This window comes from Hemitrygon akajei, chromosome 21 (assembly GCF_048418815.1).
Source record: "Hemitrygon akajei chromosome 21, sHemAka1.3, whole genome shotgun sequence".
Lineage (NCBI taxonomy): Eukaryota > Metazoa > Chordata > Chondrichthyes > Myliobatiformes > Dasyatidae > Hemitrygon > Hemitrygon akajei.
This window is the reverse complement of record NC_133144.1, coordinates 11,449,051-11,469,161: the sequence shown is the minus strand read 5'-3', so window position 1 is coordinate 11,469,161 and position 20,111 is coordinate 11,449,051. Positions and strand designations below refer to the sequence as shown.

General features: G+C 44.7%; 1 protein-coding gene across 3 annotated transcripts in view; it reads left to right on the top strand.

Annotated features, from left to right (window-relative positions):
• map1ab (microtubule-associated protein 1Ab) overlaps window positions 1–8,443 on the top strand; it is a 169,907-nt gene extending 161,464 nt beyond the window's left edge. For all 3 annotated transcript variants that reach the window (XM_073024809.1, XM_073024808.1, XM_073024810.1), the window contains one exon: window positions 1,609–8,443. In XM_073024809.1, coding sequence (XP_072880910.1) covers window positions 1,609–1,764 — 156 coding nt within the window. In that variant the 3' untranslated portion in view covers window positions 1,765–8,443. The remainder of the gene's footprint in view (window positions 1–1,608) is intronic.
• Window positions 8,444–20,111: the final 11,668 nt, after the last annotated feature.

Below are 20,111 nucleotides of genomic sequence, written 5' to 3'. Positions count from 1 at the left end.
CACTGTCATGCTTTCTCCGTAATTGGACATGTGCTGGGCCAGGACAGATCCTCCGAAATAACAACATCTAGGAATTTAAAGTTGCTGATCCTCTGATGAGGACTGGCGCACAGACCTCTGGTTTCTTTCTCCTGGTCTATAATCAGCTTCTTGGTCTTGCTGACATTGAGTAAGAGGTTGTTGTTATGGCACCACTCAGCCTGATTTACAGTCTCCCTCCTATATGCTGATTCGGCCTATGGCAGTGGCGTCATCAGCAAACTTGGTGTGGAAGTTGTGCTTAGCCACATAGTCACAGGTGTAAAGCGAGTAGAGCAGGGGGCTAAGCACACATCCCTGTGGTGCACCTGTGCTGATCATGGAGGAGGTGTTGTTGCCAATCCAAACTGAATGGGGTCTGTAAATGTGGAAATCCAGGATCCAACTGCACAAGGAGGTAGTAAGGCCAAGGTCTTGAAGCTTATTGATTAGTTTTGAGGGGATGAGTATTGAATGTCGATAGAGAACACCCTGGTATATGCATCTTTGCTGTCCAGATGTTCCAGGGTTGAGTGAAGAGCCAATAATATGACATTTGCTGTGAAGCTGTTGCTCTGGTAGGCAATTGGAATTGATCCAAGTTGCAGCTCAGGCAGGATTTGATATGTTCCATCAATCACCATCTTCTCAAAACACTTCATCACTGTGGATGTGATAGTCACTGAGGCAGGTCACCACACTTCTTGGGTGTCGGTATAATTGAAGCCTGTTTGAAGTGAGAGGTTAAAGATTACAGTGAGCACACTAGCCTGTTGATCAGAACAGGTCTTTAGTATTTGGCCAGGGGTATTTCATCTGGGCCCGACGCCTTTTGTGGCTTTGCCTTCCTGAAGGCCTCAGAGACTGAAATCACAGGGGATGTGGGAGCTTGTGATGGTCAAAGTGAGCGTAGAAGGCATTGAGCTCATCTGGGAGTGAATGTAACTTTGTAAGAGGTAACAGTATTCAAGCCAAGCCTCGGCATCCAGGACTTGCCCTCTTCTCATTGCCACCATCAGGGAGGAGGTACAGGAGCCTGAAGACTCACACTCAATGCTTTAGCAACAGCTTCTTTCCCTCTGCCATCAGAATTATGGACGGACCAGGAACATTACGTCATTTTTTGTTGTGTTTTTGCACTAATTTATTTTTCTATATATTTCTTATTGTAATGTAGGATTTCTTTAACTATTGTGCTGCAGTGCTGTGGCAAAACGATAAATTCAGAAGTCATAGAGTGCAGAAACAGGCCTTTCGGTCCGTCTAGTCCCTGCCAAACTGTTCTCCTACCCATTGACCTGCACCCAGACAATAGTCCTCCATACCCCTCCCATCGTTTCACAACATATGTCCGTGATAATAAACCTGCTTTTGATTCTTAATGCCTCATTATGTGGCCTATTTTCCAGCTCGCCTGGTGGAGTGCCCTACGATGTCCTCTTGCACTAGGGGTGCTCTTGGACAGAAAAAGACAATGGGTGTCTTCAGCAAACCACAGAGGCTTGGCCTCGTCAATCTTCGCCGGGCTTGAAAGGCTTTTTAAAAATTTGTTGGCTTGCTTTAACAGAGGAACTTTTGTCTCCGTCCTAGGTGACGCTAATCCCGACCCACGACACGGAAGTCACGCGTGAGTGGTACCAGCAGACCCACGAGAGGCAGCAGAACCTGAACATCATGGTACTGGCCAGCAGCAGCACCGTCGTGATGCAGGACGAGTCGTTCCCCGCATGCAAGATCGAGTTCTGAGCTCCAGCCAACCTCGATCGGCGGCCCGCGGGAGAAACCCTGCTTCATCATTCCATTCCTCCACTAATCGTTTCTTTAATTAGGTTCATTTAAGGCTAGATTTGCAGCTTACTGCTAAGGAAACAATTGATAGTGTGAGTGCATTGACCTCTCCCCCTCGTGAATAGGGGACTAGTTTGGAGACCAATTTGCTATTCAGAGTGGCTGTTTGCTTGTAATTCATCTCGTATATGTTGTGACTGGAGTTGGGACTCTATTGGTGTGACAGATGAAGTTTTCATTACAAGGTTTCGTCCCACTGCTCGATTTGAGAGCCAACAGCCGATGATTCAGTTCGCTGGCTCCACAGCTAGTATGCTTTTTGTGGGTAAGGGTTCTTTTGCCTCTGAGGGACCTTAATGTTGGAACACGTTTTGCGAAAGAAATCTTCAATCTGTCCTACGTTTCCCGGTTCCCATAGCAAGCACTGCGGTACTCCAACCTCGTCTTCAGCCAGCCCAGGGGCAAAGAGCAACTCAAGCCCAGTGAAGCTGCAGAAGGGACATCCTAATTGGGCTGTGCCTGATTTCACACTCCCCGCACTCTCCAAACTGCCCAGAGCACACAGGGTTGCCCCAGTAATAAGGCCAGCTATGGCAGGTCTTCGATGGGGAGTCAATGTTATTGGGTGCAAGTATAAAAGGCAGGGCTGTTGGGTGTTGGAGGGCGGCTCAGACTAACTGCATGCTGGACATCTCTTGCTTGGGTTCCAAGGGACCTGCTGATTTTTTTTTTGTCCATCGCCCATGCTTCTCTCAAAGCAACAACTGATAAAACCTGTTTGAGATGATCCATGCAAGGAAACGAAGGCACTTGCCAAACAATCAGACACTTTAACCATTTGCCGTGGATTACAATGTAAACTGTGAATGAGACTCTGAAACAATAGCAATCCATTGTATTTAAAGAGACAGCATCCTGTTAAAAATGATGGGACGTCAAAACTATTCCTGCACTAGATAGACAACGAACTTGGAATAAAGACCAATTCACTATATTTGTACCTATAGATTAATTTAAATTGTGTAATGAAATTCTGAGTTGTATAAAGAACTTGTGATGCGTGAGCTTGGAAAGCTATCTCAATGGGATTTTGTTTCAATTGCTTGACACAACCTATCAAAAGCACCTGTCTCTTTAAGAAGGCAATATCTGGTTTAAGTTGTGTTTCTTGAATTGTCCATCTTTAAGTGCACACTGCAGTTTCTGATCACCCTGTAACAGGCGTGTTTGGCCGTGTTGGTTCCTGAGGCAGTGTGTTTCTGGGCGGTGGTCTTTGGATGCATTTGTACCTAGTGGGGGAGTAATATTGGTGTTGGAACATGTAGGCTACAGATGGAGGCATCAAGAAGACAAGTGTGTACGACCGTGACCTTGCATCATAGTGTTCATCACATTACAGGCCAACACTTGTGTAATACCTCCTGTTCAATCTTCATGATGGTTTTAATGGAATAATTCTGTTCCTTTTACAAATAGAGACTCATTGATGTGGTACTGCTCTGAGTAGAGGTCCTACCTTGACCTTTTGCTCCTACCCCATGGAGATAAATGGCCCATCAATGCCATCAGGTTACTGAGAGCTCCCTCACTGTGAGTATCAGAACATGAGAAGGAAGGGCTAATGTTGGATATTGCCTTTTTAACAAACCAAAGTGTGCAAGTAGCCTCTATTAAGCTGAAATACCAGGTGTGGTTGCCTTAGACATTAGGATGAATGTAGCTAATTAATGCACTACTGCTGCAGCGATGCAGAGCTGGGACTGGCTACGTTACGTTATGTTGCCAATTTACTGCACTCCACTGACAGGCATGTAGTAAGCAAAGCTTCGCTGTCATGTCTCCATCTGCATTCATTCTTTAATTATTTTGCCCCTTTCTTTAAACTCCCACAAGGTAGAAAACTGACCATGTGCGGACCAAAACAGATGCAACCTTTGGATCTGTGACCTTGGGATGAGTTGAAAGAGCCTGGAAACAGTTTAGTTGGGGAGATGGGTGACTATTGCATTCAGCGCAAACCACAGCTCTGTTGTACTGTCTGTGTGGATATCTTCCTTCCCTAAGCATGTGCTCGAAACTGTACTCGGTCGAATCTGCTTGTTCCCCCCAGCTAGTTGCACCTTACGGGACTTCAGTATTGATTTGCAGAATAAACCGGCCCTACAGGTTATAAGATTGGAGGGGTGGCTCACCCACTGTAAACTTCCTTAGTAAATAATACCCACCCCTAGTAAATCAGTCACATCTCTGAGTGACCCACCGCTCAGTGACTTTCAGTGCCTGTGCTGGTGACTGTTCTATGCAGCTAACAGCTCCAAACCGACCCATGACAGGAAGCACAATCCCACCGCAGGGTAGCAGATCATTTGAATATTCCAACCAAATATAATGGGGTGTCTTTAACCCCCACCAGCCCATGGTCTGATAATTGAAATCCAGACCAAAAACCCACTGGGAAGGCAAACACAAAGCAACGAAGGAAGAGGAAAGTGAGGGCTGACATTGGCCTGTTTAAATGTGTACAGGAGGCGCTGATAGAATGTTAGTCATGTGGATCATATCACGAGCATTATTGAACTGTGTTTAGTGGGGGGGGGGGGGGGGAATAGATTATTTCAGTCACTCCCCACCTGTGAATATATTGGAAGGTAGATGGTGTGCGTGTGTGTGTGTGTGTGTGTGTGTAAATATTTAACGTACGTATATATAGAAAGCTGGATAGGATGGTCCAAGCATTCTAAACCAAGGTATGTAGATTTGCTCTTGGTTCAGACTTTAATATGGAGTGTACAATGTCTGTATTTCCTAAAGTGTCCCCAAAATGGCCAACATATAATGTATACACATAACCGTGTTAGGTTAACAATGATACTTGCTGGATCTTCTGAGCGGCAGACAGGATGAAAGTGACGAGGCAAACAGGTTGACTTGCCATTGTGCGTCCAGTTGTTTTCTTTGAAAGCTGTCAGCACCGTGCAGTTAGTTAGATTAGCACAAGTGTGTGAGGTCAGTTGGAACATTAGTAGAATAGTAAGAGAAGTTGGTAAGTTGTCTGAACGAGAGGACACTCCCTTCTCCAGATTTTCTGCATTAAACTCTAGCGTGGACGCAGAAGTAGGTGATGAATTTTTTTTTGACGAGCTGCTGTGTCCTTATCAGAGGCGGAGAGGTCTCCTTGGAAAAGACGTTGCACTGCATCCCAATTCTGGTAGCGGCAGGTCGATAATGAGGGGAGTGTTTACCTCTCGATTCCTCCCTCCTGCACATACCTGAAGCACAGGGATTAAATAGTGATTGCCAAGTAACTGGGAGACCCTCATCTGATGTGTTTTCCCCATTGACCTTACAATGAAGATGAGTGCATGGGAGAAGGCAGATTTTTTAAAAAAAATTATGTATTTAGAGGGAATATTGTTAGTGTAGGCATGCTTGTAGACTACTGGGAACTCTGTTGTATGTGTTCTCAAAAGGATTGGACGAGAGCTGTCTTTGTTATAGCAGACTCCTAACCCGACTTGTCTTTGGTACCGATACTCTTGTACATTTCTATCATCACAGAGCAGGTTATATCCAGACGTTCAGTTACAGGAAATTCAGAAGGAGACCAGATCTCATGAAGCTTAATTAATAATTTATTTGTCTTGTAGTTTCAGTGTTTTATATAGATTACGTTCTTAATTTATAAGCACAACTCTAACCAGTATTGTAGCTGCAAGTTGACATGTTTACATTTGTGCCCCGTTTATTGAGGTGCAATTTGCTCATTCTCATTTTTAATTTTGGAACTTTGAGAATTCATGCTTTTCAAAAGAAAATGTAGATCTAAGGGATGATGAATTTATTTCTGTGCTTTTACTGGGATATATTTTTCCTGGTAATGTTCATTTTTCCACTGCAGTGGAGGTGACCTGGACCCTGGCAAATGCGTTCCATCAGTTCTCACTTCCATAGTCACTCTCCCCACACATTGAATTTCCCCAGGCGAAAGTTCTAAAAGAACTTTTTAATCCAGTTACCAGAATATTTGTTCCATGTCAGCACCAGGCTGTTGTAGGGAGAACCCTTGTAGCCAAGACCATGTCACATAAATTCTTCCTCACAAAATCCTAACCTCTTCCCAACCAGACATCACTCCTTTAAAGAACCATTACCTGATTCCCAAAGGATAGGCATATTGCGATTCCCAGTTCCCCACCGGCTCATCAATCTATTGCCATTGCGTCTCAGAGATTATCCTGCTCTACAAAAGTCTTTACTCTCCTGTATGAGGTGAGTGAGGGATGGGGAGGTGGTGAAGGGTGAAACTAATTTCTTTGATTTTCAAACATTAGAGCTTTGTATTGAATTTCAAATGGTCACAGCTGTAAGTGGTGGGGGGAATTAATTCTTCCCAAAAGGTTTCTGTAATGGCACTTCTCTCTTTACAGTAATGAGTGACGGAGGTTAGCATCCCTAAAGTTGAGAGAGATGGGGAGTGGAGATAGAGAGAGAGAGAGAGAAGTTTGGGGATGAAGGGGTTAGGAAGATGGTAGAGCCCTGAAACATGGGGACATGATTTGGAAAACTGGGTGAAAGTGATTTGGAGAATGGTTGGGGTCTCGAGGGGAAACCATAGCACAGTAGATCGAAGTAATTGCCTGGAAGGTGGACTTCTCATTTCTTCTGCCTGAGGGAGTGAGAAAATGGGCAGAGAGCGGGGCCAGTGATGTTCGCAAACCTTGTGACCTCTTGTTCACAATTCCATTTTAACTCTGCCAAAGGAAATCAAACACCTGTTCAACTCTACCCAGGGGCATGAGAGGGAATATTCACATTTCTGCCCTGCTCTGTCCAATCCTTGTGTTTTCCCATTGTGTGAAAATTGCTGATATATCTGTCTGTTCCTGCTTCTGGCTTGGTGAGGTTTACTTCAGCTTAGTTGCTCTATATGATGTGAGGAGGCCGACACTGGAAGGCCTCCAAAACAAAAAGCTTCTTCCATTTCCTCCCACAGCAAGGCAAACAATGAGCTGGTCTTACATTCTGTGTAGGCACGACAACCAAGGCAGGTGTGTGGGGGAGGCGTACCTCTAAATTCTGATTGGTTGCAAAAAAATCTGGATGGATTTAGGTTGGGGGCAAAGAAGTAGGTACCTGATGCCCAGAGCTATTTTACAGGAATTGTTATGTGTATTAGTCAAGGAAATAAGAATCTGAATTTGTGAGAAACTTGGAAAAACGTACTATGGAAAAGGCTACAAATGGATCTCTCTGCTGCTGTGTTTTCTTAAGCTGGTCTTACTCCATTAACTTCATTCTGCATCCAGACAGCTTGCTCTGGATGGTCATTGTCCTGTTCAGGAAGTCTTGTACTCTACCTGACACCCAAATCCTCTGTTCTTGTAGAGTGGGCCTTTGTTTGCATTTTGACTTTTGAATGTGTACTCCTAGCATTATTAAAAAGGGACCTGTACATCAATGAACCACAAGTGTCCTATCCGAGCTCCTGTACAGAGCACGTTGGAAGAAGGGGAAAAGGGAACTCCCTCTGGAGTTTATAAAACTCTTAGTTCTTATTTTAATGACTGGGTTGCTTAGTGTCCAGCTGGTAAACTACTAGCTGCTTACTAAGAATAAAAAAAATCAACTCCTCCCAGACCAGTGATAATTCTTTCTGTTGTAAAATGCTCAAAGTTAGTGTAACAGTATTAATCCATCACACACCCCATTTTGTTTTCCTGAACCATATCAATAAGCTGCAGAATTAAGTGTAATGCACTGAGTTTGAGGTAGGAAAAGTGCCACTATGAATGTTCCTTACGTACCCAACAAGCACCGTCTGCCTCTTCCTATCTTTAAAGATATATATATAGAAAGCTGTTTGACTTTTTAAATATAATGATATGTCTGGAATTTTCAATTGATGCTGTTAAATTTTAAAAAGGGGGAAATGTATTAAAGACTGTACATTGGGTGTAGAAACTGAGACCAACTTAAAGAATTTGTCACAAGTTAATACTTTAGCTAGGAAATCAGGAACATAATATTCAATAAGTAAATTCCTGCTCACTTTTGGCCTCTTTGACAATGCTGTCTGTTTACTGTCTAACTGTGAATAAATCAAGCCCTTAATCTCATGGAAGATGTTGTCTGACTGATTTAACTCCATGCCCACATTACTGGGAATGTTTAGCACGAGACAAATAAAAGCAGAATTCAGTTTAGGAAACAAAAAAAGTCTTCCAAATTATTGGGAGATTAAATCCAAGGAGAGTAAATTTGGGGGAAAAACTCTGCTGTAGAGTAAACCATTGGGAATTTAATTCAAACCTTTTTTCAGAAAAGTCCTCTTGCTTGTTTTGCATGCGTGCATTTATTTCTATGTTATTCCTGTATGTAATGGTTTAAAAAAAATTGGAAAACTATATAAAAAGCAACTTGTCTTAACTATAAGGACCTGTAAACATACTGAAAACCTACTCTTTCAGTTCCATGGTGTAAAAAACAACACTGTAGTAATCATCTCTGCGCAATATTAATATTTAGTTCTTCAGAATTTGTGTGCAATATTCTGTATCTCTTTAATTGCAAACTACTGAAATTTATTGTAAAGGGGAACAGTCTGATTATTGCCAATAAAATACATCTATTGAGATCAGTTGTGCAAGTCTTGGGGTGTTTTCCCCTGCGCTGGTTTGTTTGTTCAGTTCATTGTTGGCTAGATTGGTTAAGTTACTTGACTAATACCCACTGGATTGGCTTTTACTAATCTCTCCCTCTCTCGCATTTTGAGTTTTGAACTCCTGACTGGAACCCTGAGCTCTAGACTCGCCAATTCACATACCAAGGATCACTGGCCCTCGTGCCTCCTGCCAGCAGGGAATTCCAATCCTGGAATTCACCAGCGACTAATGTTGCAAAGGCCAGCATTTATTGCCCGTCCCCACTTGTCTCCTGACATGTTGCCTTGAACCACTACTGTAGGCTTGAGGAAGGTGCTCACACAGTGCTCCTGAGATGGGGATCCAAGAGCTAGACACAGCAACTCATCTCCAGGTCGAGACGATGCGCAACTTGGAGGGGATCCAGTAGGTGGTGGCGCATTCATGCCGTTTTCGCTTGGTGGTAGAGGCTGCAGGGTTGGGAGGTGTTGATGAATAAAGCCTCTGAGTAACTGTGGCGGATTTTGCGAACGGTGCACGCTGCAGCCACTGTGCACTGGTGATTCGGGGAGAGAAGGCGCCAGTCATGTTAATGTTGCAGCTTTATAAAACCGTGGCTAGACCACACTGTGAGTAGTGGCTTCAGTTCTGGACACCTCATTATAGGAAGAACGTGGAAGCTTTAGAGAGGGTGCAGAGGAGATTCACCAGGATGCTACCTGAATTCGAGAGCATGTCTTTGAGAGCAGGTTGGGGCTTTTCTCTTTGGGACAAAGGAAAATGAGAGGTGCCTTGATAGAGGGGTACAAGAGGCATAGATAGAAGGAATAGCCAGAGGCTTGTTCCCAGTGTGGGATTGGCTAATACAAGGTGGCGTCATTTTAAGGTGATTGGAGGGAAGTATAGCAAGGAATGTCAAAGGCAAGGTTTTCTTTTTGCACGACGTGGAGGGTGTATGGAAAGCACTGCCAGGGTGCTGGTAGAGACAGTTATCTTAGGGACCTTTGAGATAGGTACATAGATGATAGAAAATTGGAGGGTTATGTGGTAGGGAAGTATTAGATTAATCTTAGAGTAAATTAAAAAGTTGTCACAGCATTGTGGGTCAAAGGGTCTGTGCTGGGCTGTAGTGTTCTATGTTCTGTTTGCTTTATGTCGCATGTGCATTGAACCACAGTGAAATGCATTGCTTGCAGCAATGAACACAGTCTGAATATTTGGTGGTGGCAGCCCGCAAGCATCACCATGCTTCTGGCTCCAGTAGAGCGTGTCCACAACTTACCTTAGCCCAGCCGAGGCAGCGTGTGTGTCCTTGAGCGAGGCACTTAACCACATAATGCTCCAGTCTACCCAGCTGAGAAATGGGTACCGGCAAAAAAATGTTGGGGGTCAACCTCACGATAGATTGGTGTCCTATCTGGGTCTCGTACTCCCAGTCGCTTCACGCCACAGAAACTGGCATAAGCACCTGCCTGATAAGCCACAAAGGCTGAGGACAGGACTTTAACCCTGTGGAATGTGGGAGCACCCATGAGGTGACGGGGAGAATGTAGAAACTCCTTACAGACAGTTGTGGGAATCGAACCCCGATCACTGGTGCTCTAAAACATTATGCTAACCACTATGCTACTGTGTCGTCCTGCCTTATGGTCAGACCCCCTTCACTGCCAACATTCCCAGTTGGTTGGGCTCTACCTGTTGATCAGGACACCCACGGCTATTTTTTAATTAATGAAACAAACAGAACAGGTCCTTCTGGCCCAATGAACCATACTGCCCAGCAACTTGCCTATTTAATAGTGTAATCACAGGACAGGTGGGACTCATCAGCCGACTTTGGCAGCTCATGATCTCAAGCTTCTGCTGTCTCGTGGCTATACCGACTCGTGGGGAAGGCTTCAGGAGTAAACAGAGAAAAATCAGGAGCTGGTGTCCCTAAGGCAGTCCTACGCTGACCGGAAACTCCTGCGACGCTGCTGGTACCGAACCGTGTCAGTCTCTGCCGTTCCTTTGGGTTCATCAGGTGCGTGGAGTGGGGCAGCCTGCTACATGGGCAACAGCTCGCTCTCCATATTGGACTGCCCAGGCTTGTGTATCTAGACAGCTAGGACACAACATCCATGGTCAACTCTGACCGATGGAGGCCCTCACCTCACATTCATGGGACAATTTACAATGACCAATTAACCTGCTAACCAGTATGGCTTTGGACTGTGGGAGGAAACCGAAGCACACACGGGAAGAGCATATCAACTCCTTACAGAGGACGCCAGAATTGAACTCCGAACTCTGATGCCCTGAGCTGTAATAGTGTCACGCAAACAACTACGCTATCATGCTGCACTGCTTTTAACAGTCATTGTTAACTGACTAGCAACCAGCCGAGATCTTCTACAGAGCTCCGTTGTCTTGGAGCGAGGGGCTGAGATGGGCTGGAAGAGAGGGGGGAAAGAGGCTGACGTAATGTATGTTTCTGGGAAATTTCCAGCACTCCACAGAGAGGAACAGAGCACAGACTTGTCAATTCAGAAGGCTAGTCTTTGTTTTGAACAAACCAAGGGTTATTTATTTCATGGCTTTTCTGTACAAATTACTTAATGTTTCAGTGGGAAAAATAATCCCTTAAATGTTTACTCAGTGACAGGCTCTGGTTGCAGTCCCAACTAACTGATATTCATTCAGAACACAATGGCATAATCTTGCTCTCTGGAACGGGATGTGCGTCTGGTCTGGCTGACTGCTGTAGGAGAGGGTACAGACCATGACATCACCTGTTGACTCATGGTTTGCATTTGTCTGCGTGGGGCAGGGGGAGGGGGAGGGGGAGGGCAGCACAGCCGTCATTCATCTCTGCAAAAAGACTTTGTAAGGAAGCCATTGTGTTCCAAGAGCGAGGGAGAGATTAGTGAAAGCTTGGCCTCTCCCAGGGCAAGACAAGAACCATGCAAAAAAAACTTTCTCTCGGTGGAACAGAGTTGGTTCCCTCCATTTGCGATAATGAATGCCCTGAAGGGTGGGGACCACACAATGAACTGGGGTTCAATGGGACAAGTTCAAAGGCTGCAGATCCAACAGTGAATGCGTCACGGGGTTTACACGCTGACTCACCAGGGGACTAATCATTTTATTTTGAGCGTGAAGGTGGCTCCACTGCATCAAAGGTAGCGGCGATTCAGAGCCGAGGCTTTTATTAAAAGGTCTGAATTCCGTCTCAGATGAAAGGTCACCTGCCAAGTCTTGAATGGCTGCCACCTTACCTCATCTTGGAAGAGTTTCATGTGCTTTTCATTGGAAGGGAAAAAAACAACTCGAACATCTTTTGTTTTTGGAAAGACTCTGTCAGTCGGAATATGGGAATTATGGATAGGATTGGACTATCTGACCCTGAGCTGCTCCCTGCTTTACCAGAATCATCCCCATTTCCTCCACTTCCCTCACAGCCCTTAATTCCCAGACATTTACCAGTCTTCACTGCAAATGAACATAGAATATTACAGTACAGGCCCTTCAGCCCATGCTGTTCTGTGAACTGTTTAACCTATTCTGAGATTAATCTAACTCTTTCCTCCTGCGTACCCTTCATCTTTTTTTCATCTGTGTACCCAAGAGTTTCTTAAATATCCCTAAAGTACCACAACCTCTGGCAGCACGTTCCACACACCCACCACTCTGTTAAAAAAAATTACCTCTCTCATCTTCCCTATACTTCCCTCCCATCACTTAAAATTATGCCCCTTCATATTATCCATTTGGATAAAGGTGCTGGCTGCCTACTCTATCTATGTCTTTTATCTTGTACAGGTCACCTCTTATCTTCTTTCACTCCAGTGAGAAAATCCCTAGCTCACTCAGCTTCTCCTAGTAAGCTCATGACTGAGAGCGCTGGAAGATTTGGATTAGAGAATTCACAAGATTGTTGGCCATCTGAGTGAAGACATTTCTCCTCATCTCCATTCCACATGCCCCACCCCTTATTCTGAGTTTGTGTCTGATTCCAGACTCCTGAAACATCATCCCTGTAGAGCTCGGTGTAGGAGCTGGAATTTTCAGCACCATCGCACTAGGCCTAGTGTGGTCAAGGACTCTACCTACCCCACCCCAAGGTCCTGTCAGGTGGACCTGTGGGGTCCTTTCGAACTGACAGTATCCAGACGGCTCACATGGGAGAACTGGGAGCCCTTCAGCCTGTCAAGTCTTTGCCAACCATCAGTCACCCACTCAACACAAAAGTAGTCCTTTTGGCTACTCTATCTTCACCCCATTTACCCTCTTGGCTCTGGGTGACAGGGCAGCGTAATGCTCAATAGCAATAGCGACCTGGGTCCAGTTCTCCACAGCCTGTACAACCACCCCGTGAGCACGTTTCTTCCACGTTCCAAAGGTGAGAGGTTGGAGCTAGTAAGTTGTGGGCATGCTATGCTGGTGCTGGAAACATGGCGACATTTGAGGGCTTCCCCCAGTGCTCCTCGTATTTTGTTGGTTGTTGATACAAGCGACGACCTTCACTGTATATTTCAATATACATGTGACAACTAAAGCTAAATCTTTAATCTTGATGTGCTATCAATCTAAAGGTAGCAATCTCAAAAGCTTTGATGTACCTAGAGAAGAAAACCCAGATTCAAATCTAAAGACTGCCCAAAGTGCTCGAGGATTTCCTCCTGGATGGTTTCGGTCTCTTTTTAATGTTGTGGCCTGGGGAAAAGTACACACTCAGGACGACAGCTACTTTTTCGGGTTTTAATTCCTTTATCTGTTTTAGATGTTTAAGTGCCAGGAGAGGGTCTTAAAACAAAGCGAATGACTTTACGATCAGGTGCTGCTGTCACAATCTCCGTTTAACCTTCGATCCCCACACTTGTGTATTCACCAATTGTGTATGCAGTATAAAAATACAAAGAAAATCACACAATACTAATATGGTAGTGGCAATTCTGAAGAAACACGATACAAACAACATTAGAACCCCCCAACCCTGTATCCTATACATAGCAGCAAAAAAATGTAAGCGTATACATCACATCTAAGATGTCTACTACTTTATAGCACACACGTGCTGAACCCCCGAACATTCACGTTATGTGCACAATCAGTCATGATACAATAAAGTCCAACAAAAGGTACACTTTGGCACAACCTTTACAAGATATGCCTGGTAGTTAAATTACAGGAGGACTGACCTACTTGGCCGGTGAGGAACTTTGCAAGCCAGGCTATCCAGCGTCGAGTTCTTTACTCGTGAAAATCTAAAGCTTCCACATGTAAAACATGTCAAATTATCGATATTCTCGATTCGCCAGCAAGCATACACAAATTCACATGGATACTGTAAATGCTCACCACTCCTCACCATGCCTTGCACCTCTGGGGGGGAACTTGATCCCAACGGCCCAACAACTTCGGCGGCAGAAAACAAAATGGTCTCCCCACCATCCCGCGTGTGCGTAATGACGTCACCATCTCCACTTAAAGGCACAGGCACCTATTCTAGCATTGCCCGGATGAATGCCCAAGTACACTCTTAACGATACCGAAGAGCATTTGACAGTCACCCAGTTACATTAAGATTAATTCTGGAAGCCTGTTGTGAACTGAAAGAAGGGGCTTTCAAAAGTACAGGGGCCAGCTGGCTAGATTTTGAATTCAAGGCCCTAGAGTGGGGCATGAACCCAGATGCAGAGGCAAGAGAACGCCGAACAAGGCAGAGCCCATCATGTGCAAATGGAAGCTTGTCCGTGTGAGTAAGTAAGGCTCGTAGTGGCTGAGTGAGCCACTGCTGGTTTACAATGCAGCAGGTAACAGGACCAAGTCGATATCTATAACGAGGTTCTGAAAGAACAGCTCTCACCCAGTGATCAGCCCAGCCCTACAGTTAAAGCTCAGTTAAGGGATTACTTAGTCTCTGGGAAAACTCCAAAGTACTGAGTGAAGCAGGGAAAAGAGTTCAAAGTAAATTTATTATCAAAATATGTATGTCACTATATACTACATTGAGATTAATTTTCTTGTGGGCATTTATAGGAAAAAATAATGATAGAACTTATGAAAAAGTATACCCAAAAAAGACTGACAAACAACCAATGTGAACACGATGCTATGTGAGAGAGCAGGCTTCATTTAACCCTTTAATTGCTGTGCATTTTCCCCTATTTGCTACTCCTCCATTTTATATAACCATGTTCAGAATAAAACAGTACAGGCCCTTCAGTCCACAATATTTGCTGACCTTTTAACCCACTCCGAGATCAATCTTTCATCCACATGTCTATCTAAAAGTCTCTTAAATGTCCCTAATGTACCTGCCTCTACCACCATTCCTGGCAGGGTGTTCCATGCACCTACCACTCTCTGTCTAAAGAAAACACTGTAAATACCACTGTCTAAAAGACAGGATGAGGGCAAAAGGTGGAAAACTATTGGCCAGTTAGTTTAACATTGGTAGTGGGGAAAATGCTTGAAGTTATCATCAAGGAAGAAATAGTGAGGCATCTGGATGGAAGTGGTTCCACCAGGCAGACAGAAGGGCAACTCCAGTCTGACAAACTTACTTGAGTTCTTTGAGGATATAATGAGTGCAGCAGACAGAGGGGAAACAGTGGATGTTGTATACTTGGATTTCCAGGTTTTTGATAAGGCACAGCGTAGAAGACTTACCCACAATACAAGGACGCTTGGAGTTGGGAGTAGGGTATTAGCATGGATAGAATATTGGTTAACCAATAGAGGCAGATAATTGGGATAAATAGGTGTTCCTTTGATTGGCAGTCCAGTGGTCAGCGGAGTGCCTCAGGGGTTGGTGCTGGGCCCACAACTGTTCACGACATACAATAATAGGAGAGAGTGTATTGTATTTCAGTTTGCTGATGACACTACATTGAGTGGATAAACAAATTGTGCAGAGGATGCAGAGAGCTATAGATAGGTTAAGTGAGTGGATGAAAGATTGGCCGATGGAATACAATGCCGATAAGTGTGAGGTCATCCACTTTAGAAGGAAAAGTAGAAGATCAGATTATTATTTAAACAGTGTAAGATTGCGGCATGCTGGTGTGCACAGGGACTTGGGAGAGCTTGTGCATGGATAACAAAAGGTTGGTTTGAAGGTACAACAGCTTATCAAGAAGGCAAATAGAATGGCAAATTCATGACCCCAAGACATTATGCTACATCAGTACAAGGTACTGGTGAGGCCACAGCAGTTCCACTGTTCTTACTTGAGGAAAGGTATACTGGCTTTGAGGCTGTGCAGAGGAGGTTCACCAGCTTGGTTTCAGAAATGCCTATAAGAGATTGAGTTGCCTAGGACTATACTGGCTGGAATTCAGAAGAATTAGATGAGATTTTATAGAAATATGTAAAAATATGAAAGGAATAGATAAGATCGAGGCAGGAAAGTTGTTTCCCCATCGGGTAGTTGAGTGAGTGAAGGCCTCTGTTGGTCAGAGTTGACCATGGATATTGTGTCCTAGCTGTCTAGATATGCAAGCCTGGTCAGTACGATATGGAGAGCAAGCTGCTGTCCTGTTGCAAACTCTCCCTCTCCATACATCTGATGAACCTAAATGAACGGCGGAGACTGATACAGTTTGGTACCAGAAGTGTCACAGAAGTTACCAGTCAGCATTGAACTGAATGTAGGACTACCTTGGTGATTCCAGCTCTGGATTTTTCCCTTGGGGTTTACTCCTGAAGCCTTCCCTATGAGTGGGTATAGCCACAAACAGCGGAGGTTTGAGATCGGAGTTTTCCTCCTCGTAGATGAGCTGCCAACCATGAGGAGACTCATCTGCCTGAAGTGACTGCTTTTAAGGTACCTTTGCCCCTTCTCCTGTCAGGAGAAACTATTCCACTGGGCTTAGTAGCTAAGCCACACATGAAGGCCAGGAGCTGGACTTGGTTGTTTGAGACACCCGCCACTGGGAGCATTCAATAGGTAGTGGGAGCTTGTCCACATGACCATTCCTGGCTATAAAAATCTTCAGGAATCTTAGGTGAAACTAGATTCAGGAGAGTAGATTTGGGATGGAGATGAGGAGAAACTGCTTTCCTGCAGAGAATAGCGAATCTGTAGAATGCTGTGCCCAGGGAAGCAGTAGAAATGACCTCATTAAATATTTTAAAAGTACAGTTAGATAGATTCTTGTATAACAGGGGAATTAGGGTTATGAAAAAAAGGCATGTAACTGGAACCAAGCCCATGGCCAGATTGTCAGCCACAATCTTATTGAATGCCACAGCAGGTTCAACAGGCCAGATAGCCAACTGCAATGGAACTGAAAGATGCCAAGCCATTAGAGTCATAGAGTAACGCATTATGGAAACAGGCCTGTCAGCCCATCTTGTCCATGCTAACAGTGGTGTTGAACTCTAACCCAAATGTCTTTTAAATGTTATTACGTGGCATTATTTCACCCTCAAACAACAGGTATTCAAAGTAAATTTAGTATCAAAGTATTTATACACTCAGTGGCCACGTTATTGGGTACACCTGTACACCTGCTCGTTAATGCAAATATTGAATCAACCAATCATTTGGCAGCAACTCAATAAATAAATAGGACTAGGAAGGGGAGGAGGGAAGAGAAGAGAGTGGTATTGATAGGGGATTCTATAGTCAGGGGGGCGGATAGGAGATTTTGTGGGGAAGATCGGGAGTCTCGGATGGTATGTTGCTTCCCTGGTGCCGGGGTCCGAGACATCTCAGATCGGGTGCAGGTTATTCTCGAGAGGGAGGGCAAGAATCCAGATGTTGTGGTTCATGTAGGGACCAATGACGTGGGTAGGATGAGTGAGGGGGTCCTGCGTAGGGAGTTCAGGGAGTTAGGTGCGAAGCTGAAGAGCAGGACCTCCAGGGTAACAATCTCAGGATTGCTACCCGTGCCACGTGTGAGTGAGGCAAGGAACAGGAGGATTATAAAGATTAATACGTGGCTGAGAGGATGGTGCAGGAGGGAGGGCTTCAGGTTTGTAGATAATTGGGCTTTGTTCCAGGGAAGGTGGGATCTGTTCCGAAGGGACGGTTTACACCTGAACTGGAGCGGTACTAACATTCTTGCAGGGAAGTTTGCTAGTGCTTCTTGGGGGGGTTTAAACTAAATTTGCAGGGGGCGGGGATCCAGAATGTGAGAGAGGATAGCGAGATGAAGAATAAAGGACAGGTGGGGACTACACGGTTCCGGAATATTAAGTGTGTAGTAGAGGAAGGTGGGGCGGAACAAGTGATAAGGAGGACTCATGTACAGAGGAACATGGAGTTAAATGTGTTGAAAGAAAAAGTAAATTTAGGAAGGACAACAAAATTCTAGGGGCGTATAGCCCGATGGGAGTTCGGGGAGCTGGTTTAAGCACAATAGGCAGTGATTCAAACAGAGAGAGGAGAAATGGGTTAAAAATTCTATATCTGAATGCACGAAGTGTCAGAAATAAGGTGGATGAGCTTGAAGCCCAGGTGCGAATAGGTAACTATGATGTTGTTGGGATAACGGAGACATGGCTGCAGGGAGATCAGACCTGGGAAATGAATGTACAAGGGTATACGTGCTATCGTAGGGACAGAAATGTGGGCAGACGGGGTGGGGTGGCCCTGTTGGTGAGGAATGAGATTCAGTCCTTTGCAAGGGGGGACATAGGGTCAGGAGAAGTAGAGTCTGTGTGGATAGAACTGAGGAACAGTAAGGGTAAAAGGACCCAAATGGGTGTTGTCTACAGGCCACCAAACAGTGGCATGGATATTGGGTGCAAGTTGAATAGGGAGTTAACATTGGCATGTGGCAAAGGTAATGTCGCAGTAGTTATGGGGGATTTCAACATGCAGGTGAACTGGGAGAATCAGGTTGGTGCTGGACCCCAGGATAGGGAGTTTGTAGAGTGCCTAAGGGATGCATTCTTGGAACAGCTTGTACGAGAGCCGACCAGGGACAAGACTATTCTGGATCTAGTGTTATGTAATGAACAGGATTTGATAAGCGATCTTGCAGTAAAGGAGCCATTAGGAGGTAGTGATCATAATATGATAAGCTTTTATCTGCAATTTGAGAAGGATAAGGGCAGATCAGAGGTGTCAGTGTTGCAGATGAACAGGGGAAACTATGGAGCCATGAGGGAGGAGCTGGCCAAAGTTGACTGGACGGATAGCCTAGCAGAAAAGACAGTGGAACAGCAATGGCAGGTATTCTTGGGAATAATGCACAAGGTGCAAAATCAGTTCATCCCCCAGAGAAGGAAGGATTCAAAGGGGGAAAAGGGGCCACAGTGGTTGACAAAGGAAGTCAGAGATTGCATAGCATTAAAAAAAAAGGAAATATGACAGAGCTAAGGTGAGTGGGAGGACAGATGATTGGGAAGTTTTTAAGGAACAACAGAACTTAACTAAAAAGACAATACGGGGAGAAAAAATGAGGTACGAACGCAAGCTAGCCAGGAATATAAAGGAAGATAGCAAAAGCTTTTTTAGGTATGTGAAGAGAAAGAAGATAGTTAAGAACAATGTTGGGCCCTTGAAGAATGAATTGGGTGAAATTGTTATGGGAAACAGAGAAATGGCAGAAGAATTTAATGAGTACTTTAGATCTGTTTTCACTAAGGAAGACACAAGCAATCTCCCAGATGTATGGATGGGCCAAGGACATAGGGTAACAGAGGAAATGAAACAGATTGACATTCGGAAGGAAACGGTGATGAGAAGACTGATGGGACTGAAGGCTGACAAATCCCCAGGTCCAGATGGTCTGCACCCTAGGGTACTAAAGGAGGTGGCCCTGGAAATTGCGGATGCAATGGTAATCATTTTCCAATGTTCCTTAGATTCAGGATCAGTTCCTGAGGATTGGAGAATGGTTAATGTTATCCCACTTTTTAAGAAAGGAGGAAGGGAGAAAACAGAGAACTATTGACCTGTCAGCCTGACATCGGCGGTGGGAAAGATGCTAGAGTCCATTATTAAGGATGAAATAGTGGCATATCTAGATAGCAGTGATAGGATTGGGCTGAGCCAGCATGGATTTACCAAGGGTAAATCATGCTTGACTAATCTGTTGGAGTTTTTCGAGGATGTAACCAGGAAGTTAGACGGGGGAGATCCAGTGGATGTAGTGTACCTCTATTTTCAGAAGGCATTTGATAAGGTCCCACATAGAAGATTGGTGGGTAAAATCAAAGCTCAGGGCATCGGGGAGAAGGCATTGACATGGATAGAAAACTGGTTGGCAGATAGAAAGCAAAGGGTAGCGGTGAATGGGTGTTTCTCGGAATGGCAGGTGGTGACTAGTGGGGTGCCACAGGGCTCGGTATTGGGACCACAGCTGTTTACCATTTACGTTAACGATTTGGATGAAGGCATAGAAAATAACATCAGCAAATTTGCTGATGATACTAAGCTGGGTGGCAGTGTGACATGTGATGAGGATGTTAGGAGAATTCAGGGTGACTTGGATAGGCTGGGTGAGTGGGCAGATACTTGGCAGATGGTGTTTAATGTGAGTAAGTGTGAGGTTATCCACTTTGGGAGTAAGAACAGGAAGGCAGATTATTATCTGAACGGTGTAGAGTTGGGTAAGGGAGAAATACAAAGAGATCTCAGAGTCCTTGTTCATCAGTCACTGAAGGTGAATGAGCAAGTGCAGCAGGCAGTGAAGAAGGCTAATGGAATGTTGGCCTTTATTACAA